This window comes from Thalassophryne amazonica, chromosome 4 (genome assembly GCF_902500255.1).
Source record: "Thalassophryne amazonica chromosome 4, fThaAma1.1, whole genome shotgun sequence".
NCBI lineage: Eukaryota > Metazoa > Chordata > Actinopteri > Batrachoidiformes > Batrachoididae > Thalassophryne > Thalassophryne amazonica.
In genome coordinates this window covers 140,875,229-140,901,387 of record NC_047106.1, presented here as the reverse complement: position 1 = coordinate 140,901,387, position 26,159 = coordinate 140,875,229, and the positions used below count along the sequence as shown (strand labels likewise).

The 26,159-nt window shown below is 42.6% G+C and overlaps 1 protein-coding gene across 1 annotated transcript in view; it reads left to right on the top strand.

Annotated features, from left to right (window-relative positions):
• Window positions 1-26,159, top strand: part of fat3a (FAT atypical cadherin 3a) — a 451,004-nt gene that overhangs the window by 337,980 nt on the left and 86,865 nt on the right. The window contains exons 20-27 of the mRNA XM_034168868.1: window positions 5,506-5,703; window positions 6,162-6,963; window positions 9,927-10,061; window positions 10,193-10,246; window positions 13,846-14,060; window positions 16,452-16,506; window positions 17,316-17,452; window positions 23,953-24,096. Of these exons, the coding sequence (XP_034024759.1) occupies window positions 5,506-5,703; window positions 6,162-6,963; window positions 9,927-10,061; window positions 10,193-10,246; window positions 13,846-14,060; window positions 16,452-16,506; window positions 17,316-17,452; window positions 23,953-24,096 (1,740 nt within the window). The remainder of the gene's footprint in view (window positions 1-5,505; window positions 5,704-6,161; window positions 6,964-9,926; window positions 10,062-10,192; window positions 10,247-13,845; window positions 14,061-16,451; window positions 16,507-17,315; window positions 17,453-23,952; window positions 24,097-26,159) is intronic.

The window sequence follows — 26,159 nt, the reverse complement described above, 5'->3', positions numbered from 1 at the left end:
GTGAAGAGGGCTGTAATTGGGGGATCATCTGAAAAGCAAAAAAGGAAAATAGGGGGCAGAGCTCCTCCAGAAGCTGAAAGGCAAAATAAGGAAAATGCTTAAAAAGGTGGGGGGTCTGGGGGGCGGTGCTGAAAGGTTTTAGTCATGCTCCAAAGAACAGTTTTACTGAAAAATGTCTGAAGGACCAAAAGGACATGGTTAGATGGTGAGGAGCTTTTCCAGGCATGTGAGAGGCAAATAAAGAAAAATGCTTAAAAAGGTGGGGGGAGCTGAAAGGTTTTTTGCCATGCTAATGCTCCCCTAAAGCATTTACAAAATGCTTCAAAATATTTTCAAAATAAAGTCTGAAGGACCTAAATGACATGGTGAGATGCTGACGAGCTTTGCTCGTTCATGTCCGTGACATATGCATATTATGGAACACACAGATGAAGTGGAAGCAAAGTTCCCAGGGTGTTTGAGTCACTTTGCAGAAAGTGATGTTACATTTAGAATGAGTGTCTTATTGTCAGAGAAGGTTTTAGTTGCATAGTTGTTCGTCTCGCTCGATGCCTTCTGACACAAACCGCGTGCAGTCCTGCTGACTTCTTAATTAAACTTCCACCTTCATAAGTGTGTGTCGTCCTGGAGCAGTGCTGGATACACTTTTTGTTATTTACACCGTGTGCATGCTCAAAAAAATCAATCAATCAATTTTTATTAATTCAAGAAGAGAGTCATTCTCTTAGAGATCATTAGAGATCTTAGAGGGGTGACCCAAGACTTTGTGGATTGGTGTCAGCAGAATCACCTCCAGATCAATGTGTGGAAACCAAAGAGCTGGTGGTGGACCTCCACAGGCACAGGCGCCCTCCACCGACACCCGTGAAGATCCAGGGAATGGATATCGAGATAGGGAACTCTTAACAAGTACCTGGGTGTACACCTAAACAAAAAACTGGACTGGTCAAACAACACAGCTGCACTTTACAAGAAAGGCCAGAACGGACTCTACTGCTGAGGCCACTCAGGTCCTTTGGACTGCAGGGGGTGCTCCTGAGGATGTTCTTTGAGTCAGCAGTGGCATCAGTCATTTTTTAAGGAGTGGTCTGCTGGAGCAGCAGGATCACAAGTGCTGAGAGGATGAGACTTGACAAAGTGATTTGGAAGGCCAGCTCTGTCCTGGGAAGTCCCCTGGACTCAGTGCAGGAGGTGGGAGAAAGGAGGATGATGGCTAAGTTGTCATCCCCGCTGGAGAACACCTCACACCCCGTGTGTGACATGCTGACTGCACTGGAAAGCTCTTTCAGTGACCAGCTGCTCCACACAAAGTGTGTGAAGGAGTGACACCACAGGTCCTTCACACACTGCTGCTGTCAGACTCCACAACCAGCACTGTTCCCAGTCGACCACTCAGCTCATAAGTATAGTAGCAATTTTTCAGCGATTTGCGACAGTACTACACATTCTGTGCAATAATACTTGTACACTTGTGTCCATCACTTCAACACTTGTGCAGTATTAGGGAACATTCCTTCTGCTTGGATATCAGTGACAAAAGTGAAGGAAGCATTAGAAGAACCACAGTGCAGTCCCCAAAAATATAAATTAATAAACTCCCAAACCCAAAACAAACAAACAAAAACAAAAAAATAATCCTCCTTCTTCTTTGGAGATTATTGGCAGCTTGCAAAACAACACGGCACATTACCGACACCAACTGTTTGGGCGTGGAATTGAATGGATTCTGAGGTCTGTTATTAAAAAATAACCCGGAAACATTCACCACATGAGTAAAAACACGGATTTCTGGTTGCATATTTGCACTGTTGTTCTCTTTTTGCTCTGTATGCACCACTCTGAATTTAATCATTAGTGATCGATCTCTGCTCCCCTCCACAGCATGTCTTTTTCCTGGTTCTCTCCCTCAGCCCCAACCAGTCCCAGCAGAAGACTGCCCCTCCCTGAGCCTGGTTCTGCTGGAGGTTTCTTCCTGTTTAAAGGGAGTTTTTCCTTCCCACTGTCACCAAGTGCTTGCTCACAGGGGGTCGTTTTGACCGTTGGGGTTTTTCCGTAATTATTGTATGGCCTTGCCTTACAATATAAAGCGCCTTGGGGCAACTGTTTGTTGTGATTTGGCGCTATATAAATAAAATTGATTTGATTTGAATTGTCTCTCCCTGTGCTGCTTTACTGTAAATTTCCCCGCCCTTGGACAATTAAAGGATTATCTTATCTTATCTTCTTAACCTGTAAGTTAATCAGAAGTTGTGCTCGGCTCCGGGATTGTAAAGAACGTCTTGAAATGTTGGTGGCCAACCTGCCACTTTGTCTTCATTGTGTCTCCTCACTCTCTCCACACTATGGTCATCATAAAAAGATGCGAATCAGGACTTTTCCAGCCAGTATTCTTCAAAGTCACTCAGTATGTCTTAGACTTCACTGACATTGTTCATTCTGGAAGAAGATTCTTTGGACAGATGAGACCCGTTACCACAGTGATGGTAAGAGAAGAGTATGGAGAAGGAAAAGAACAGCTCAGGATGAGGTCTAGGACACCATCTGTCAAACACGGTAGAGGCAGTGTTCGAGCGTGGGCACGTACGGCTGCCGGTGGAACTGCACCAGTAGTGTTTATTGGCAATGTGACTGTTGATGGAAGCAGCGTCATGAATTCTGCTCAGATTGAGACAAATGCTGCCAAACACACAGGATGGAGCTTCATGGTGAAGATGGATAATGGCCCAAAATATCCTGCCAAAGGAAGCTAAAAAAAATTCTCAAGGCAAAGAGCAAACTTCCATGGCAAGTTACTCACATGAAGAGATCATGTGAGTGTGATCATGTGATCACCCAATAGAACAAACCTTCAATCCCCAAAGACAAAACTGAGGGCAAAAAACACCAACAAGCAGCAAGTGGAGGTGCAGTCGAGGCTGGACCAAGTGTATCAAGGGAGAAACCCCAGTATTTGGAGATGTCCATGAGTTCCAGGCTTCAGGCAGTCAGTAACTGAAATACAAGTAATCCTTAGATACCTAGTTTGTCCACTCACTGATGTTGCTCATCGTTTAGCTACACCTGGGTCATCGTTTAGCTACATCAGGGTCACCACAGTGGATCCAGGACAGATCTGCACTGGGATTTGGTGCAGGTTTTATGCAGGATGCGATTTCTGATGCATCACCATATCTCCACTGAGAATCATGCACACAAACCCTGGTGTTCACAACCAATCTCCCAGCCAGGTCCTCTCCAGAACCTTCTGAGTTCTGACGCAGCGACCGTGAATAAAAATGGCTGTAATTCCTAAACCTGTTTAATTTATTAAACCTTTGAATTAAAGTGCAAAGTCAACACGACGAAAACATCCTGACTGTTTGATTTCAGCTCCACTGTGATGGATCACAAAGACAAAACAAAAAGAGGGCTCCCACACTCTGTCCTTGACTTGCAACAACTTGTGAATTCACATAATCAGCTCCCCCCACCCCCCCACCAGTTGACACTATGTGTCAAATCATAGTCATATCATACATCATATTGAACATTCTTAAACAAAACAGTAATAATACCACACTCATTTTGCACTCATCATAAGGTTAGGATACTGTGCCTTCCAAAAGTATTGGAACACTTGGAATTTCACACATTTTATTTGTTTGTGCCATTTTAAATACAAGAAATACAAAAAATAAAGAATAACATTTTCTAAAATTATCTTCCTCAAATTCAAACTGAAAGCAAATCTCTAAAACTTGATCAAACCTGTAAATAATACTTAGTTTTATTATCAGTTTTCTTTAGACAAGTCAGGGGATGGAAACATGAACATTTCCAAGTTACTGAAAATGCCTTGGACTTTATTTACATCAATTATGAAGAAATACAAAAGTTTCTTTCACCAAAACATCAAATCTAGTCTTTCATCTCAAATGTACTTTCTGTCAAATTGTAGCTGAACTTTCAGGTCTTCTTTTTAAGAAAATACTCCTCTACACCACTTCATCAGGAAGCTGGATTTTATATTTTTAATTAATTTATATCAAGTTGTAGAGATTTGCTTTCAGTTTGAGTTAAGGAAGATAATTTTAGGAAAAAAATGTATTTGAAATGGAATAAACAAATTAAAATGTGTGAAATACCAAGTATTCTAATACTTTTGAGGGCAACTGAGAGTGGAATCCTGCAAATGGTGATACAAGCATCACATTTGGCACAAATAATCCCAAGACATGAACTCTTAAAAAAAAAAAAAATTCAATAGGCAGCCACGTAGGGGTCACCTGAAGAATTAGACAGGGGTCTAAATTAAAAGATGCTCCAATCATATAGAAAACTACACCACATTATTTGCCTGACCATAAAGATTCCAAAAAGGTATTGTTTGGACAATCTGCAACTGAATATTATGGAGTTATAAGGTAAAAGCAGCAAGAATGGTGACAAAGGTCAGTTTCAGTTTGTACAGGGGTCAAAAGTTAAAGTTGATTCATTAATTTTGCTCCAGCTGTATTTGTGCTGAATTTGATGCTTGTGTCACCATTTGAAGGATTGTTTCAGTTATCGGGTGCACTAATAAGTCAACAGAGCATGAACCAGCTGCTGTCTGTTAGCTTAAACATGGGTATATAAGACAACCCGAATTAAAAGAGAAATGCTGCTTTTAACAACCTGGACCTCATTTCCGGCATAAAATATGGTCGTTTACTCACCAATATAAGTTTGGTGTGATTAGAAGTCCATAGTTCAAATGACGTGTTCAGTTCAAATCTGAAGCAAACATTTTTCTTCTAATAAGGTGGATAAAACCTTTTTGTGATACACAGCACAAACTACTGGACAGGAGGAACCTAGCAGTCAATGTGGCTCACTAATATGAAAATGCAGCTCTTTCAACCAGACGTGTGGTGCTGTGACATGTCAATCATCTGTGTCCAGATTTTAGGGGAGTCCAGTGAAACCCCGGCCTCTGCTCTAGCTCCACCCATGCCATGAAGTGTTCAACATTTCCTGTTTCACTGTGACTGATTTAAGTTCCTGTTTGAGTGTGAGCTTGCCACTGAGTTCCTGTGAGACTCCATGGGATCTGGTCTGTCAATCCAGGAAGTGTTCGACATTTGAACAATTTCCTGTTTTACTGTGGATTTGAATTTTGGCACTTCCTGTTTAGGATGCCCTGTACCATGAGTGAGCTTCAGCCGCTGCACGACGCTTCGCTCATATTACTGTCAGATGTGGGCAGGAACACAGATCAAGTTTCTTTTTTCCACACACTTGTCCAGAAGAGACTATAACAGAGAAAAAAAAAAACAGCGTTCAGCCCAAGTGTTAGAGGGGCTTTTGGTTCTGTAGTTGGTGAAATTCTCACTAATTTAAGGCCAAAAGCAGCATCATCCAAACACAACCACCAAATGATGACGTTAAACCTCATGATCCAGCCTTTTGTGCCCTGCCATTGTAGAGGCGAGGCAGCCATGCACACTCTGATAACATGATACATGTAGCTTCTGATTCTTTCCACAGGAGAATAAGCCAGTTGGCACGAGCATCCTACAGCTGTCTGTCATCGACCAAGACTCCTCCCATAATGGCCCGCCCTTTGACTTCCACATAGTGTTTGGAAATGAAGGTGGAGAGTTTGTGCTTGAGAAAGATGGAACACTTTTGGCCAATCAGGTGTTCAGGAGAGACATCGCCACTGAATATGTTATTCAGATTCAGGTAGAGTTACATTCAAACTCTGCCTGTCTGTCTACCTGTTTGCCAACCTTCCCCCATGTGTGTATATCTGCAGCTGATGTACTTTGATAAGTTCCTTTGCAGTATTTGTACTTTTCCATCTTCTCAATATGGTGCCCCTCCCCTGAAGTCTTGTCAGGCACCGTAGAATCTAATTTAATTTGATTTAACCTTTATTTAACCAGCTTATTCCCATTGGGATCAAGATCTCTTTTATCATGGAGACTTGGACAATTTTAAATCTCAATATCTAAACTCTTAAACTGCATCTATGGGTTTAAATATTTGAACATTTCTGGATTTATAGTTCATTATTCCTCTCATATTTGTGGTTTTCTTTATTTGGTCTCTAGGCGGCGCTGTATAATTTCCATTTGTCCCCTTCATCTTGGTCAGTCCGTTTTCTCAGAATGTGTTCTCCTTTTCCCTCCTCCTTCCAGGTGATGGACTCCGGTAAGCCCCGCCTCTCCTCCTCGTCCACATTGACAGTTAGAGTCATTGAAGAGAGCCTCCATCGCCCTGTGGCGCTGCCACTGGAGGTTCACATTGTCACCATGGAAGACGAGTTTCCTGGGGGTGTGATTGGTCAGTTGCATGCAACTGACGCTGATCCCTATGACGCACTGGTCTTTGGCCACGCCCCGCCATCCCAGCGTAGTCTCTTCAAGATCAGCCCTCGTGATGGCAAGATCATTGCCTTGGGTGGGTTGGACGCAGGCAGGTACTCCCTCAACGCAAGTGTCAGCGACGGCCGCTTCGCTGTACCAGTGCCCGTGAGTGTACATGTAGAACAGGCGACGCCGGAGATGCTGCAAGAGGCAGTGACGGTGCGCTTTGAGAGCATCGCACCCCAAGACTTCGTGGCGTTGCACCTGAAAAGTGTGTTCAAGGTGCTGCAGCAGGCCGCGGCCTCGCAGCAGCAGGACAGGCTGCACATCCTCAGCCTGCAGCCAGTCGGGGGCACGCAGCAGCTTGACATGCTCGTCGCCGTGGAAACAGTAGGCAGCGGGTACTACAAGGCAGCCTACCTCACCCAGAAACTCAGCACCTCACGGCGGCAGCTGGAGGAGGTGCTCAGGGTTTCAGCCATTCTGGAGAAGAACTGCTCGGGTTTGGAGTGTCGCGGGGCCCAGTGTGAGCAGAGCATCATCTTAGACTCCCACAACCTGGCAACTTACAGCACGCCGCGCATCAGCTTCGTCTCTCCACGCTTCCACCGGACGTCACGCTGCACGTGTACTGGTGAGAGAAGTAGTGCATGCAAATATCCATGTTTTTAAAACAAAGAACATTACAACATGAAGATGGCCTTTAAAATAACGACTAAGCTCTGAGCACAGATGACATGACAAACACAGATAACCGCGGCCATTATTGCGCCTCCCAAGCGCCATTGTTTCATTAGTTTAACTGTTTACAAACGATTATCTGCAGTGTAACGTGTGCGCGCTCTGCACCACTCTGGCTCATTCTGTGCTGGCAGAATAAATGGTGCTGTCGTACACAGAATCTGCATGAATGTGTCTCTCTTTGGGCTGAAACAAATTGACCTAATCATTTGTGTTGGATTGATGACATCACTAGTGTTGTCGAGATTTAAATAAATTTTTATTTTTGTCACGACAGTAATTTTCTTGGCTCAGATCTTCATTAACATGTTTTGCTGTGTTTGTAAAAAGTTATAGTTGATGCACAAAACATTTTTTATGGTCACAAGTTGGGCACAAAATGTAATTGCCATATAAATAGTAGGGGTGTCGGAAAAAATCGATTCACGTCTGAATCGCGATTCTTATTATTACGATTCTGAATCGATCCAAAATGTCCAAGAATTGATTTTTAAAAAGCATTTTATTAAACATTTCCTTGCTTACTCGCTGCGTGTACTGTTTGTCAGGCAACGGCTTCCGTACTGCAGCGCCTCCGCGAGGGGCGGGGGGGTCCGGCGTGCTTCAAACACTCGTGAGCTGCAGCTTAGCATGGCGGACGAAGAGCTAATTCAGACAGCACCGTCTTTGCTGAAGGCAAATGTTTCGGCGCATTTTGGATTTTATTATTTGCTGCGTAAGAAGGAGCTTGACATGACTTATGCAGTGTGCAAAATCTGCAAAATGAAATTCAAGTACTTCAGAAACACTTCAAATCCGCAAGCCCACATGCTGCGCCATCACCTGGAGCTAAAAGGAGCGGAGCAGCGGTATCTGCCGACTACTGACCAGCACTTCACTAAGCTGCCTGTCAACTCTGAACGAGCAAAGCAGATAAGTAAATTTACATCTAGAATCACTTGATTAACCTTGTAAAGCTGAATTTTCTTAAACATAAATATTTTTTAAGTAATATAACTATTTCTCAGAGCTCTTTGAATCGAAAATCGATTCTGAATCGAATCGTCACCCCAAGAATCGGAATCGAATTGAATTGTGAGTTGTACGATTCACCTCCCTAATAAATGGTAATGACATGGTAATTACAGTGTGCTTGGCTGCAGTTTTGTGTATATCTCAGCTGTTCAAAAAATACAACTGCCAAATGGTCATGTTTGTATGTTTGTAAGCCATCTGATATGAAAAGAACCACGCAGTCCCCAAATACGAGGTCTATTAGATAATAAACCGACCCTTTTATTTATTTTTTTTAACTATATGGATTTGAATGACATGCGATTACACCAATCATGCTTGAACCCTCGTGCGCATGCGTGAGTTTTTTCACGCGTGTCGGTGACGTCATTTCCCTGTGGGCAGGCCTTGAGTGAGATGTGGTCCCGCCCTCTCGGCTGAATTCCTTTGTTTCACACGCTGCTCGAGATGGCGCACGTTGCTTTATCAATATTTTTTCTGGACCTGTGAGGAATATCCGAGTGGACACTATTCAAGAAATTAAGCTGGTTTTCGGTGAAAAGTTTAACGGCTGATGAGAGATTATGGGGTGTTTCTGTCGGTGTAAGGACTTCCCACAGAGCAGGACGTCGTGCAGCGCTTCCAGGCGCCGTCGTCGGCCTGTTTCGACCTGAAAACATCCTAATTTAAGGCTTAATTCACCCAGGACGTCGTGAGAGAACAGAGAAGATTCAGAAGAGGCCGGCATGAGGATTTTATGCGGACATTCCACTGTTTAAGGACATTTTTTAATGAAAGACGTGCGCGGAAATTCACCAAGTCGTTTCCGTGACGACTCGGCAAATCTGTGTGCGCCGCGACAGGAAAAACACCTCCGTGTTGAAAACCATTTGTAAAATTCAGGCGGCTTTTGATGGCTTTCAGCAAGTGAGTAACTGAGAAATTGTTTAACAGCTTGGGCATGTTCCAACTTGCCCGTTAAGGTTTCCAACGGAGATGTTTTTCCTATCGCGACCCCCCGCGGTCGGGTCCGGCCCGACACGCGACTCTGCCCGCACGTACTTTCATTACAAAATGTCTGTTAACAATGGAATGTCCGAATAAACTCCTCATGCCGACTTCTTCTGAAAGTTCTCTGTTCTCTGACGACTTCCTGGGTCAACAGAGCCTGAAATGTGGAAGTTTTCAACTTGAACGGAGAGACGCTGCCGCCTCGAAGTGCAGATCGCCGTCAGGCGCCTTGGGCCGTCCTTAAAGCGACACTACCAGACCAAAATCTCTTATCAGCCGTTAAAATTTTTACCGAAAACCAGCTGAATTTATCGAATGGTGTCCACTCAGTTGTGCCTTACAGTTTTGAAAAAATTTTGATCAAACAAAGCAGCAGTCGCTGAGCCATTCCTAAACAATGAAAAAAATTGATGAGAGGGTGTGCGACTCCTCACTCAAAGACTGCCCACAGGCGAATGACGTAACCGGCAGGCATGAAAAACTCTCGCATGCCCACGAGGGTTCAAGCATGTCTGATGTAATCACACGTGATTCACATCCATATAGTTTTTGAAAAAAATAATAAGGTCGGATACTTTTCTAATAGACCTCGTATATGTGTTAATACAGCACCCAAAGTTAGCCTGTTAGCTGTTAGCTCAATAACTCTGAGATGAGGGTGGTGTTCAGGTTTCATTGTCCCACCCATTTCATGCAGGGTCTCACCCACGGTTCACCTCTTTAGCTGTTTAGGGGTTGGCTGGGACAGAGGCGGAGTGAGCACCATTTGAGCTTCTTCCAAAAACCTCTAGGTGGCATCATGGAGGGTTTCCCCAGTTTGTGATGCAGTTGTGTGTGTGTCTGTCTGTGCAGATGTCAGCTGTGCCGCACCGTCTGAGCAGTGTGAGGACCAGCCGTGTCCAGCGGACATGCAGTGTATTTCAGTCGAGGCCACCAGAGGGCGATATGCATGCCAGTGTCCACCGGGAAAACTGGGAGAGTGTGCAGGTGAGTGTGCATCAAACATGAATCATAAACATAACTCACGACTTTCAGGAGCCTCATTCACCCCCAGCAGGTTCAACAGGTGAAGAAGACAGAGGGTTTTATTCTGTTTTTGCCTTGTTTTGTCTTTTTAGGTGCAGAGTTCCGTATCAGTGCGATTGTCATTGACAACTCCAAAATCTTCAGGAGTGCTTGATTATTTGTCTGAATGAAATTTGTGGTTAAACATAGTCAGATTCTGTACTTATTCTTCATCATTAACATGGACCTTTGATTATATTAACAAACAGCTTTTTTTGGCCCCGTGTCTACATATTAGGGTTGTTCTTTTTTTTTTTTCTTTTTTTGTCAGTAAACGCTGAGAGTTCGCAGAGAAATGCTTCATCCCAGCGCCTGCGTTCTTAAAAATAAACAATGCTCTTGTTGGGATTGTTCTATGACAACAAACAGCTGATGACTACCTTTTATTTGTACGTGATAAAGGCACTCACTCTCAACAGAATCCAAGCATTTGTCCAATCTTCTGTCACGGATGATTTTAACTTGTCTATTGTGATGGGCTTTTCTGTGACGAATCAGGCGTTGACACAGAATGCAAACATTTGTCTCTATATATATGTGAGTGGTTGCCTGAAAAGGTGCTGCAGTGATGTCACAGCAAATTACAAATTACTGAGAGTGGCCAAACAAAAAATGTCCTCTGAAAAAAGTTGCAACACTTTTTTGTGGAGGTGGCTGCATACGATCTGTTCTCATTGAGAGCAAGTGAAAAAACACACTGGTGCTCAGAAACAAAAAGTGCTACATGGACACGGGGCCTTACTCATGTTTACAACTCAGGAAGAACACAACTTTGTGTTTTTATTATTTATGGACTCTTATGGAAGTAGACAAACACTTACAGTACAAACAGTTGCAGTGGCTTTTGGATTCTGACGCAGTCGATGAGATCTAACCAGTTGCTGGACGGAAGGTCTTGGCGAACACGTTCTCACTTCTGAGTCGTCACCTTTTTTTTTTTTGCTCGTCTCAGCGCCCTGATGAGTTGAGACCCCCCATTTGTCATTTGAAGATGGGTAGGGAGACGCATAATCTTCACCGAAATCCATCTGAATCTTTTGAATGGTTTCCAACTGGCTGTCTCTAACAGTTTCTGAAAAACATTTCATGGAGCAAAGCGGCAGCCTCACAGCCATTTCCCTGACAATAAAAATCTCACGAGGGGCTGGACCAGTGCTCACTCAAAGCCTGCCCACAGCGAATGACGCAACTGACAGGCGTGAAAAAACTCACGCATGCGCACGAAGGTTCAAGCTTGGCTGATGCAATCACACATGATTCAAATCCATATGGTTTTTGAAAAAAATAAAAAGGTCCGTTACTTTTTGGACAGACCTCGTATACAGATGTGCTCGTAGGTTGCTCCAATTTTGGTATGATGATGAAAATGATTGGTTAAAATAGAGTAAAATAGAATAGTCTTTGTTGTCATTGTACAAGGAGGAGGGGGGGAACCAAATTGGGGGTGCTCCCGCACAGCGACTCTACACCACAAAAAAAAAACAAGACATCTTATACACCACAAAAAAAATTGGTTGAGCTAATAGGATTAATAAATGGAATAGTTTGGACCATGTTGAATGCTTGGTGTCCAAAGTAAAGGTCAAGCAATGGGAATATCCATTAGAATCTGTGATATATATATATATATATATATATATATATATATATATATATATATAGCTCTAGTAGTACTTGACACATGGACAATATATGTAACAACCAGTGATCCCAACAACCTGCAGAGGTTTTGAGAAGACGTCTCCACCTCATTCTGGAACATTATAGGCCTGTTGGATACAGATTCTGACTCCTGTTCCATCTACCATCTTGGCCTGTTAATCTGTTCTAATATAGCAACAAATGTGAGGATTTTAACCCCCTGGGGTTGAAATATTCATATCATGAAGGCATTTTCTCAATTTTACCATACTTTAATGTCCAGGTGTTGCATATCAAAGTTTTTAAAGAAATCTCATCTTTCAGAATATGTGGCCATATATTGTTTGAAACACTGCACAGAAAATGTGCAGTATGGCTCTACAGCTGAAAATGTTTCATTTTCTTTTTTTTTTTCAAAATTTTTCAAATCTTGAGTGACTCGTAAGTCCCTTCGGCTGCTCCCTTGTTTGCACTCGGGGTTGCCACAGCAAATCCAAGGTGGATCTGCATGTTGAATTGGCTCAAGTTTTACGCCGGATGCCTTTCCTGACGCAACTCCACATTACATGGAGAAATGTGGCAGGAGTGGGATTTGAACCCGGAACCTTCTGAACTGAAACCAAGCGCATTAGCCACTTGGCACCACCCCTGCTCAAATCTTGAGTGACTATTTATTTTATTCATGTGGATGAACTGTTTTGGTGCTACAGATGGGTTTACCAAAGTGTTTAAGACAGAAAAAAGTAGTGCAATACAAGAAAATTATTTTCGAACACAATGGATAAGTAAATTACAAAACGTGTAGTGCAGTGCAGCAGCTCCAGCCACTGGGAACTGTCAGTGGGAGAGACTCGTTCATTTAATATCTGTCTTCAGAAATGTCCATAAATATCCTTCGATGAGGAAAAGTGGAAAGTCCCTCAAAAATATCCATTTGCTCCATGGGAGGAGAGGGGGGCAGCTTGATGATGCTAGAAAAAGAATCCCTCCGCATGTTTTCCATAACTGTTTTTATCTGTGAGACTAAATAAAATTTAAAGTGTTTTCAAGCTGACAGGATCTTTCATTTAGCATTCATGAGCATTTAGTGGCAGGTGAATCCTCCATAGAGAGAGAAGCTGTATTCTGACTGCAGCCTCTGGCAGGCAGGCAGACTCATGTGACCTTCTCCAGCCTCTGGGATTGGCAGTGAATCAAAGATCATCTACAACAGGGATTAAAATGAGAAGTGACAGTCCTGTACTTTCAGGAAGTGGATGAATGAAGTCTCTGTGAAATTCTGTCACTGGACTACTCATAGAAATATCATAAAAGTTCGATGGACTGCCGTGACCATGCACCCAGAGGGTTAAAGATGATAATGTTTTAAAAAAAAATTTGCATTAACTTTGAAACACAGAGATGGGACAACTCAGGGACAGTTGGATTCTTTCCACCATCTGCACCAGCATCAGTGTGGTGTGATGATGGCCAAGGTCACTGCTGCGATACTTTGAAACAATCACTTCTTTCTCATGAAACCTGGCCCAGAGGTGGAGCCCCTTTTGGATGGAAACGTAAAGAGTTGTGGCTCATTGTTGGATGTGTGGCGGTGTAATGGAGAGCTGAAGGAGAGGGGCAGCCGCTGCTGCTTTAATTATGCTTGTAACCTTGTCCAATAAACCTGTTTTTATTCATGAAAATTCAGTAAGGTATATCTTATATTATATTCCAATTCTAAGGTGGAACTATACCAGTATACAAAGGTATATCTAAATATCTAAAAAGGAAGAATAAAATAGGAGAGTAGAAAAGAGTAGAGTAGAGCCACTTAGGTGCCTGGTCTTGAGAACCAGGGATGGTCTTTCCCACATATGCTCATGTCCACGAGCATATGTGGGAAGACCTCTGAAGCACAAGGCATCAGCATTTGCCATTTTAGAAAATAATAATAATTAGAATTTATTTGTATAGCACTTTCAGAACTGTTGCCACTTCAAAAAACAAAATACAAACAAAAAAAAATCAGGAGAACAAAAAGAGGTTTTGATTTGCTCTTTAAACCGCTTTTGTCTCTTTGTATCAGGTGCCATTTTAGTCGCCCAGGCTCTGGACTATGAGACGTGCAGGGACTATTTCCTGTCAGTGGAGGCTCGTGACGGCGGCACGCCACCACTGAGTGCCATTACCACAGTCAATATAAACCTGACAGACGTCAATGACAATGCACCCATCTTCAGCCGTGAGCTCTACACGGCGGTCGTGTCAGAGGACGCCACCATAGGAGAGTCTGTAGTCCAGGTAGGTCCTTCTTGCCTCACCTGTGGTGGGGGAGGGGGGGGGGGCACGGCTGTAGACATGTGTTGTACAGACTGCAAAGTCCTTCTGGCATTCTTGTGAGGATTCACAAGAGGATTCAGAGCACAAAGGATCAGCTCAGAGGTCACATCACAAAGGATGGCTTTGTTTGACACTGAAAGTGCAGCCAGCAAACTGCAGAGCCGCTGTACGAAGAGGAACCGCCACCTACATCTGCAGCTGTGTCAGGACGGGCATATGGCATAAAAGTTGTGCCACGTCAACACGTAGACCCGGCCCGATCTGCTGTGGAAACCCTTGTATTAAGTAAGAGCAGAGGCTGTGGTGTGCTGTTTTCAAACTGTGTTCAAACATGAGTTCCACATCCAGAAACAAACGTTACTCTAGAAAATGCAATAACTGCATCTCCCAAAGCAGTTTGTACAAGTGAACACACTCGACTTCTGAGGAGAGCCACCCCAGGTGAGCTGTCCATGGTGCTGATCAGGTGCTGCACGTGGCTTCCATCATAGTTCTTTCTCAGGGTGGTAGGACAACAGAAATATCAGTGTCCTGAATGAATCCAAGTCCAGCAGCACTGACACAAGTAACAGGAAGTGTCTCCACTGGACAGGGCATGTTTTTAACTGGACGAGAGTAGACTTTGTTATGGTTAGTTCCAGAAAGGAACATTATGGAGGAGGAGACAAACAGCATTGTAAGACTGTAAGGACAACCTTAAAGGGGATAGAGAATCAAAATCATCTTTTTCATGTTTTTGGTGTTAGTTCAGAGTCTCCCCGCTGTGGGGAAAACACACGAAGTGCCAGCAAGTTTCAGAACCTCTGTTTCAAGTATTTCTCCTTTTTTGAATTGCCCCTAGAAAACAGGCCAATCCGTTTTTGAGAGAAAACTTACGTCACTTTTTCACCAATAGCCCCCCCACACACACAAACACACCCACCCCCTTTCACACACACCCCTTCGAAATTAATTATTCATAAGGTTGTGCCCACCCATTTGTAACACTCGAAGAGAAGCAATGGCGAGCTACAGGTGTGCTTTCCCAGGCTGTTTTAGCGGACTACGATCTTCCCACGGAAAGCATTGTACGCGATCACTGGCTTTTATTCATTTTTAACCACATCCCCAGTACATACAACCGCAGAATATTTCTTTGCTCTGCGCATTTCACAGAGGACTGTTTCACAAACCTTGCACGATTTCGAGCTGGCTTCAGTCGGCATTTAATACTCAGTAGAGGGTCAGTTCCGACTCTGCAACAAAATCAACCCCAGCAATCAGTACAGCCTGTGAGTATCACATTTTCTTTTGTTTTAAATTTGTGTTGCGCCATATTCCTGTTGTAAGAATTGCACGTTAGAATGGCACGTTAGCTCTGGTTTGTTCCTCTAAAGGGAATGAGCTAACCCCTTAGCAGCTAGGGATGTGTATCGAGAACTGGTTCCTTTTGGGTATCGTTAAGAAATGACTTGATCCACCGACATCAATAAGCTTTGTGCTTAACGATTATGTTATCGGTCCTTCAGAGTGGCCGTTGTTTTGGGGGTGTTTGTCAGGAAAATTATAATTTCTGTATTGATTACAGACCCTGCAGCGGGTCCGTAAACAACTTTTCTGCAGCGCGGCTTTGCTTTGAAACCTTGAACCAATCGAAGCAGTGCTTCGCAGATTGAAGCAATGCTTCGATTATTCTTTCTTTTTTTGCTTAATTTTCTCCTGCTAAAACCCTAAGAGCATACATCTGTGAGTATTATTTACCTTTTCTATGTTAAACCGACCTGTTATGTTCTTCTGAAACAGTGGAAGATGTATTTTATAACTTAAAAACGGGAGCGATGCTAATGCGTTAGCATGTCTGTGGCATTTTCAATGTTAAAAGTTAGCATTGCAGCTGTCATCACGTTCGGGTGGCATTTGTTTTCAATTGTAATGTTTCTTAAATGTATTTTGTTTTATATATTAATAATCTAATGATTATTATATACAATTTTAGAGAAAGAGGCAAAAAAACCTGAATAGAAACACAACAGAAAATATAAAAGCAATGAAAATAAATAAATAATGCTTTCTTTTTCAGTGAGAGCAAGGGCAGCCAATCAAACAATGGCAACCGATCAGCACCACCTACTTGCATTTCATAATGAGGTTGCCAAATAAGCTCCGAAACGACGCCATTAAAGGCAAACAAGGCATTCTAAACCCAGCATAGTAACATAGCTGTTTCAGAGAGCCTTTTAGGAAGGTTCTGAGCCATTACAGACCCAACCAATTTTTTTGGGGCTACATATCACATCACAGAACAAGGATTAATGCCCCATTCAACCTCTCTCTATCACCTTTAAAATAGTAACATCTACATGCACCCAACAGAGGACCACATGGAGATCAGTCATCGATGAGTGGACCACTCCCAACACTCTACAACGTGAGAAAAATAAATAAGTAAATAAATAAAATACAAGCCCAGGTCACCTGTCCCAGTGGGGCAGGTCTTTGACTGTCAGTCATGTTTGACTTCGTGGAAAGGACGGCACAGAACACTGATGTTTGATTTATTATACACAGTCCATCTCACATCGCCCGAGGGCCTGACTGCAGCCGGACAACGACAGGAATAATTCTGATGATTATTTATACAGCACTTTATGTACTCAACATAATAAATCAAGACAACGACCAACCAACCACGACAGCAATGAATCAAAATTCACCATTGAGAAGAAATATTAAAATTAAAATAATCGTGCAAAAAAAAAAAAAACATACAGACCAGCAGATATCAATAAATAAAATAAAACAAGAACATAATTGTAATCATTTAATTAATTTTCTAAACCTGCGTACTTTACTCACAGGTCATTTCAAATTTTGTTTTCTGTTTAACTTGACGACCAAGATGGAAGAAAATCAGTTCACTATTTCTTGATAAAACCTGAAGTACCAAGTCTCCTCCAGAGCACGATCAGTGCAGTGACCTTTAACCTTTGATGTCTGCATTTTATAATCTGAACTCTGTGGACTCCTTTATAATATCTCTTTTGTCCTGTAACCATAGTAACCAGACACTATGAGGACAAAATTGCTACTTAAACAAAAACAATGGGCATGTATAAATCCTATTAAGACACTTTGCAAGTTAAAAAGTGTGTGTGTGTGTGTGTGTGTGTGTGTTGTGTGTGTGTTGTGTGTGTGTGTGTGTGTGTGTGTGTGTGTGTGTTGTGTGTGCACCCACAGCTCTCAGCAGAAGATGTGGACAGTCCACTGACAGGGCGGTACTCTACTCCATCGTCAGTGGAGATCGGGACAACCAGTTCTTCATTGACCCACTTAGTGGGGTCATCAAGGTCAACAAGCAGCTGGACCGTGAGACAGTGAGAACACGTTCACACACCAACACACAGATGTCTCTGAAGCCTCTCTCAGACAGCAGGTTGGGAGGTCTGTAGTTTGGAAACGGTGTTGCCGACCAAACAGTCCCTTCTAAAAATTGGTCCATCCTGCCTTCACTGCACATGCGTCTGAGACTGACGTTCTTCACCCAAAGCGATCAAAGGGAATAATGTGATTATTAACCATCGGATAACAAAGTAAAACCTCTTAAATCATTCTAAAGTCAGTTTTAAGCAGAAAGGAGGCATTTTATGCAGAAAACAAAGTGATAATCGCCTCATTTCACTACTAACATGCCGAAATGACGTAGACGCAGCAGCAGCACATCAGGCTCAGATGTGCTGCTGTGGCGCTGTGATTGCTCCCCCTCTTTTATTATGAAATAATGCTGAATTTATATGCAAATGATTGTTGTACTAAAGTTTCAGATATCTGTCGCTGAGATAGATGATGACGAGGCAGTTTGAGCAGAAACGAGGTCATAATTGGTGAATCGCTAGTGACACTCAGAAATGGCACTTCGAAATGATGCAGTGAAGGCAGGATGCACTGATTGTTGGGGGGGGGGGGGGGTGTTCAGTCAGTGACACCAGATTTGATGGAGAACAGGAAATTCACTAAATTAGGAAGAAAGTAATTTCTTATGCACAGTGCAGCCTGCAGGTGCCACGCCACTATGTACAAGGAGTCAGTCAGTCAGCTAGGCAATCAGACGTTAGGTTAATCAGCCAGTCATTCAATCAGCCAGTCAGTCACTCAGTAAGTCAGTCAGCCATTGAGTGTGGATAGTGTCAGACAAATACTTTGAAATGACTCTGATTGTGGTGGAGTTCAGTCATGTCAGTACAACGACACTGAAGGTACAGAACCTTCTGAAATGATGATGTCATAGTCCCGCCCCTCTAACCTCAGCAACTCATAATTAATGAAATGTTGTTAACATTGTAATTTACATTTGTTTGTTTTTTATTTTATTTTTTGGTCTTGGCGGATCATTAATGGGATTTAAATCAATGCAGAATGGACTTTCAGCTTTTAAAATAAGTGATATTTTCTTCATGTTGGCGGCGGGCTGAAAAATGCACCCAGAGCACCGGGTTATGCAGATATGGGGTCAAGTACTTTGCATTGTATTTAAATACACATACTTTAGAGTTTTGAATTCCAAATACAAATACTTTGTACTTTTTAAATATAAATACAAATACTTTATATTTTGAGTATTTCAAATACAAATACAGATACTTTCTGTGAACTATAAACAACAAATCAACACAAAAACTGATAAACCAGTGACAATTTATTGTCAAAATAGCATGACCAAATACTATTGATAAGTAAAGGATTGAATGTTTTATCACAAATTCACTATTATAATATCACAGGCAATAATCAAACTATCACAATCTATATTCAACACGGTGTCACAGAGATTCCCAAGTTTGAAAAGTATTTGAAAAAGTATTTGTGAAAGTATTTGGAAATACTTGGGATCGGCGATGTATTTGAAATACAAATACAAATGGGCAATTCTACAGCAACGGAATTACAATTTGAGCTAATCTGTCGTGGTTAGATGCAGTATGTCCAGATTTGCTGCTGCTGTATTCCGTTACTATAGAATTGCCCAAATACTTTGAATTCAAAATCAGAAAATACAAATACAAATACTCCAAAAAAAAAAATTTAAAGCATTTTCAAATACAAATACTTTTGTATTTGGCCCCATGTCTGGTTATAAGACACCTAAATTGAGCACAAGAAGCCTATTGTCTGTTGGGTCCCTAAGTCAAAAGGTAACAGTCACTGAACTGTACTTGGTTCCAGCCTTCTGCAGATGAGCTCCACATATCCGTAGTGTGCTTATGAATGTTTGCTCGAGGTGTCGTGGGTCGCTGCAGACTGTGTGCTTCTTTTAAAGGCTGAATCTTAGTCTTTAGTTTTTAATGCAGGAGACACCTTGATCTTCACCTGAATAACTGATCTATGACTGACGTTAGTAGTGCAGTTACTGAATCCACCAACATATGTGTGCAGGTTTGGCCCAGACTTAACTCAAACACAAATTCTTTGACCTTGACCCAATGGCTTTGCTCTTTCCCAATATTAACCCATTAAGATTAAGTCAAATGCCAACTGTGGCTGGGAGGACTCAACCAACATGCAAACCGTTAGACAGACATTGCCTAGACCCTAACCCTAACCCTAATGGGAGGGGTCCATGGTCTTGCAGGTGAGGGATTTTTTTTTTTTTTTTTTTTACTGAACCCCTGAGAGTTAATCCCGATGACTGACATTTTGCAAATTTGACCTTGCCTCAAATACAGAACATGCCAACAAACTGCAGGCACGATATGTTTGCTGAAAGTTGAAGTGAAATGCAAATTTTGACCTTTGATCCAGTGACCTTGATCTTTGCCACACTGAACCCTTTAAGGACAGTTCTGAGGTCAACCTCCAACCATATACCAACATTAGTGGAAATCAGCCGAAAGAGGAACAGACAAAAAACCAAACAAACAATTAAAAAGCTTCAGGGTGCTGGTGCCCATCCTGTGTGAAAGGATTAAAGTTCTCCATCGCTACAACGGATTTCGGTCAATTGGGCTGCCAAATGGTGGGTTTTGCTCTGACTCATCCAGATGAAAAATCAAGGCTGGACACAAGATATAAAATTTTCTTCATTCAAAAATAGATTTTTAGAATAACGTCTGTTCCTCTGTGTCTTTTCCCCTGTGTCTATTCGTCTGTATCTGTTCCCCTACATCTGTTCCTCTGCATATCTTCCTCGGCGTCTGTTCCCCTACATCTGTTCTTCTATGTCTGTTGCTCTGTCTGTTCTCCTACGTCTGTTCCTCTGCATCTGTTCCCCTACATCTGTTCCTCTGTGTCTGTTCTCCTACATCTGTTCCTCTGCATCTGTTCCTCTGTGTCTGTTTCCCTACATCTGTTCCTCTATGTCTGTTGCTCTGTGTCTGTTCCTCTGCATCTGTTCCTCTGTGTCTGTTTCCCTACATCTGTTCCTCTATGTCTGTTGCTCTGTGTCTGTTCCTCTGCATCTGTTCCTCTGTGTCTGTTCTCCTACATCTGTTCCTCTGCATCTGTTCCTCTGTGTCTGTTTCCCTACATCTGTTCCTCTATGTCTGTTGCTCTGTGTCTGTTCCTCTGCATCTGTTCCCCTACATCTGTTCCACTGCGTCTGTTCCTCTGTGCCTGTTATTCTGTGTCTGTTGTTCTGTCTGTTCCCTGACATCTGTTACATCTGTTCCTCTATGTCTGTTCTCCTACATCTGTTCCACTGCATCTGTTCCTCTGTGTCTGTTCCTCTGTTCCTCCGCATCTGTTCCCCTACATCTGTTCCACTGCATCTGTTCCTCTGTGTCTGTTGCTCTGTTTCTGTTCCTCTGCATCTGTTCCCCTACATCTGTTCCCCTGCATCTGTTCCTCTGCATCTGTTGCTGTTTCTCTTCCTCTGCGCTGTTCCCCTACATCTGTTCCACTGCATCTGTTCCTCTGTGTCTGTTCCCCGACATCTGTTCCTCTGGATCCGTTCCTCTGCATCTATTCCTTTGCGTCTGTTGCTCTGTATTTGTTCCTCTGTGTCTGTTCCCCTACATGTGTTCCTCTGTGTCCTGTTCACCTCGTACGTCTGTTTCTTCTTCCGCATCTGTTCCCCTACATCTGTTCCTCTGCATCTGTTCCTCTGTTCCTCTGCATCTGTTCCTCCGCATCTGTTCCCCTACATCTGTTCCTCTGCATGTGTTCCCCTCCATCTGTTCCTCTGGGTTTGTTGCTTTGTGTCTGTTCCCCTCGATCTGTTCCTTTGCATCTGTTCTTCTGCATCTGTTCCTTTGCATCTGTTCTTCTGCATCTGTTCCTCTGCATCTGTTCCTCTGCGTCTGTTCCTCTGCATCTGTTCCTCTGCGTCTGTTCCTCTGTTCCTCTGCATCTGTTCCTCCGCATCTGTTCCCCTACATCTGTTCCCCTCCGTCTGTTCCTCTGGGTTTGTTGCTCTGTGTCTGTTCACCTACGTCTGTTTCTCCGCATCTGTTCCTCTGCATCTGTTTCCTTTGCATCTGTTCCCCTCCATCTGTTCCTCTGCATCTGTTCCTCCGCATCTGTTCCCCTCTGTCTGTTCCACTGGGTTTGTTGCTCTGTGTCTGTTCCCCTCCATCTGTTCCTTTGCATCTGTTCCTCTGCATCTGTTCCTCTATATCTGTTCCTCTGTTCCTCCGCATCTGTTCCCCTACATCTGTTCCTCTGCATCTGTTCCCCTCTGTCTGTTCCTCTGGGTTTGTTGCTCTGTGTCTGTTCCCCTCCATCTGTTCCTTTGCATCTGTTCTTCTGCATCTGTTCCTCTGCATCTGTTCCTCTGCATCTGTTCCTTTGCATCTGTTCCTCTGCATCTGTTTCCTCTGCATCTGTTCCTCTGCATCTGTTCCTTTGCATCTGTTCCCCTACATCTGTTCCTCTGCATCTGTTCCTCCGCATCTGTTCCCCTGCATCTGTTCCTCTGCGTCTGTTGCTCTGTTTCTGTTCCTCTGCGTCTGTTCCCCTACATCTGTTCCACTGCATCTGTTCCTCTGCGTCTGTTGCTCTGTTTCTGTTCCTCTGCATCTGTTCCCCTACATCTGTTCCACTGCATCTATTCCCCGACATCTGTTCCTCTGGATCCGTTCCTCTGCATCTATTCCTCTGCGTCTGTTGCTCTGTATTTGTTCCTCTGTGTCTGTTCCCCTACATGTGTTCCTCTGTGTCTGTTCACCTACGTCTGTTTCTCTGCTCCTCTGCATCTGTTCCTCCGCATCTGTTCCCCTCCATCTGTTCCACTGGGTTTGTTGCTCTGTGTCTGTTCCCCTCCATCTGTTCCTTTGCATCTGTTCCTCTGCACCTGTTCCTCTGTGTCTGTTCCTTTGAAGAATAATTTTAACAACTAAAATAACCTTAAATCAGTTCTCAAAGTCCATGACAAAAAAAAAGATTTGGTCGTGAAAAAAATTTCAGTCAGACAAGTTTTGTTGTTGGTTTGCTTGCTTTAATCCCCGGGGTTGCGCTGTACACCAGAATATAAATGTACAACCAATACACATCTGTCAGTTTTTGTCTTTGTGTGACTTCATCATTATGAAGTCATTGATACCAATCAATCACAAATATTTTACTGATCAGTATATGCTTTAGATCATCCATCCAGACATCTTGGTTGTTGACATTAAAAAAAGGTCTTTTTTTTTTAAATGTTTTTTCTTGACTCTTGACCTATGACCTTTGACCAAACAGCTCTTTTCTTTTAGATGTCAGTCCAGTATTACCACCAAGTCTGAAGGAAATCTGGCTTGCCATTTTTGAGTTATCTTGTCCAAATATAGACACACACACACACACACACACACACACGAGTGAAAACAATACAAAACAAACAGGCCAGTCCTGCTCAGATTATCGTTACAATTCAGTGTATTTTCACGTAAATGTTGCCTTGTTGTTATTTATTTATTTATTTATTTTTTGCGTTGTTGACTTTGGTGCATCCTGCAGCGTCTTTATGTCCCACCCCGGGACTCAGGGCTACCTGGGGGACACAGCACTTGGATCCAGCACAGAGGAGGGAGGCCACGTGGAGAGTGAATGAATCCTCTGAGGCCTTAAAGCTCATTGTGAAGCTAATGGACACATTAATAAATACTGGCGTCATGGCGGCGCTTAATGACGCTCGCGGTAATGATTTGTTGAGCTCATTAACTGCTGGTCTTATAGTGACCAGATGGCAGCTAATCCTGGTCCCAGCGCCTATGAATCTGTCTCACAGCGAGCTCTTTAATTTGCAGCGGAGCACGCGGCCGCCTGTCATTTCCTTCCCGTTGCTTTCATGAAGTATTCATGAGCGCAGCTGGATCAAAGCGCGGACAGTATGTTGGTGTGTCTTCACTCAGGTTGCTCTTCCTCTGCTCAGCGGCCTGTTGCTGGATTCTGGATGTTCTCAGGAAGCAACACGTGGTTTTGTGTTCAGTCCGCTTCATTACCGCTGATGTTCTGCAGCGGTGTGCAGAAAAATATCCTGCAGCGTGTTCCCAGCATGCAGCAGAACAAACGATTCCACACATCCTCCGCTCGTCTGGAGGAAAGCCAGTGAGCACACACAGTTTGGAGACGAGCACGTGGAGTTCTTACGTAAGCGTGGAGCTGGAGCCGACACCGACACTGCTTGTGTGATCTGCCGTCAGCAAGAAAACCAACACAAAGTCAGGACTGGACCACAAAGACTCAGGATAATAAAGACTGAATCTTTTTAGCACTGGTGTCTGGAACCCCGGGGCATGTTTGTGGAATGTGGGGCGCAAACATCTCTACAGAAAGACTTTAGATCCTGGATGGCAACCACTCAAGATGGATAAAATCAACAAAAGTCCAGTTTACGACGTTCATATTTTACATCATTCCTCAAATCATGGACTTGTTGTCATTGTCTTTGTCCTTGTAGGTTCCTGGCTACTCATTGGTCATCAGAGCCCTGGACAGCGGCGTGCCAGCCATGTCGTCCACTGTGACCGTGAACATCGACATCTCTGACATTAACGACAACCCGCCCACCTTCTCCCCCGCCAACTTCACCGCTGTCATCCAGGTGAGTCTGACAGTGCGGTGGCACCAGTGCCGGACCATGATTCAGTTTCTGTGAAAACCTCGTGAGTTTCAGTGATGATGTCATCACGATTTATTGTCAGCTGTAAAGTACACAAAGTCAACACGTGCCCGAAGCAAAGTCAAATTTCAACAAGTTGATTTATATGAGCGAAGTGTCGCGCAGCGGCGTGAAGCTCACTCATGGTACAGGGCGTCCTAAAACAGGAAGTGCCAAAATTCTAATCCATAGTAAAACAGGAAATGTTCAAATGTCAAACACTTCCTGGATTGACAGACCAGATCCCATGGAATCTCGTGGGAACTCAGTGGCAAGTTCACACATAAACAGGAAGTGCCAGTTTATCAGTCACAGTGAATAGGAAATGTTGAACACTTCCTGGCATGGGTGGAGCTAGAGCAGAGGCCGGGGTTTCACTGGGCTCCCCTAAAATCTGGACACAGATGATTGACATGTCACAGCACCACACGTCTGGTTGAAAGAGCTGCATTTTCAAATTAGTGAGTCACATTGACTGCTAGGTTCCTCCTGTCCAGTAGTTTGTGCTGTGTACCACAAAAAGTTTTTATCCACCTTATTAGAAGAAGAAAATGTTTGCTTCAGATTTGAACTGAACACGTCATTTGAACTATGGACTTCTAATCACACCAAACTTATATTGGTGAGTAAACAACCATATTTTATGGCGGAAATGAGGTCCAGGTTGTTAAAAGCAGCATTTCTCCTTTAATTCGGGTTGTCTTATATACGCATGTTTAAGCTAACAGACAGCAGCTGGTTCATGCTCTGTTGACTTATTAGTGCAGCCGATAACTGAAACAATCCTTCAAATGGTGATATAAGCATCAAATTCCGCACAAATACAGCTGGAGCAAAATTAATGGAGCAGCTTTAACTTTTGACCCGTGTACAAACTGAGATTGACCTTTGTCACCATTTTTACTGCTTTTACCTCATAACTCCATAACATTCAGTCACAGATTGTCCAACTCTACCTTTTTGGAATCTTTATGATCAGGTAAATAAGGCAGTGTAGTTTTCTATATGATTGGAGCATCTTTTAATTTTGACTCCTGTCTAATTCTTCAATTGACCCCTACCTGGCTACCTATTGAAAATTCAAGTGGCCAATCAGTTTTTTTTTTTTTTAAAGAGTTCATGTCTTTGGATTATTTGTGCCAAATTTGATGCTTGTATCACCATTTGCAGGATTCCATTCTCAATTGCCCTCAAAAGTATTGGAACACTTGGTATTTCACACATTTTAATTTGTTTATTCCATTTCAAATACATTTTTTTCTAAAATTATCTTCCTTAACTCAAACTGAAAGCAAATCTTGACAACTTGATATAAATTAATTAAAAATATAAAATCCAGCTTCCTGATGAAGTGGTGTAGAGGAGGATTTTCCTAAAAAGAAGACCTGAAAGTTCAGCTGCAATTTTACAGAAAGTACATTTGAGATGAAAGACTAGATTTGATGTTTTGGTGAAAGAAAGTTTTGTATTTCTTCATAATTGATGTAAATAAAGTCCAAGACATATTCAGTGACTTGGAAATGTTCATGTTTCCATCTCCTGAATTGTCTAAAGAAAACTAGCAATAAAACTGATTATTATTTACAGGTTTTATCAAGTTTTAGAGATTTGCTTCAGTTTGAGTTTGAGGAAGATAATTTAGAAATTTTTATTCTTTATTTATTTATTTTGTATTTCTTGTATTTAAAATGGCATAAACAAATTAAAATGTGTGAAATTCCAAGTGTTCCAATACTTTTGGAGGCCACATTATCCTAACCTTATGATGAGTGCAAAATGAGTGTGGTATTATTACTGTTTTGTTTAAGAAGGTTTAATTTTAAACTGTTGCTGCACTTTGTGTCAAATCATAGTCATATCATATATCATATTGATGTGAAAATTCAGTAAGGTATATCTTCTATTATACATTTCAGATCTAAGTGGAACTCTACTAGTGTTTACTAAGGTACACATAAATATCTTTAAAACAAAAAAAGAGTGAGACAGTAGAGCCACTTAGGTGC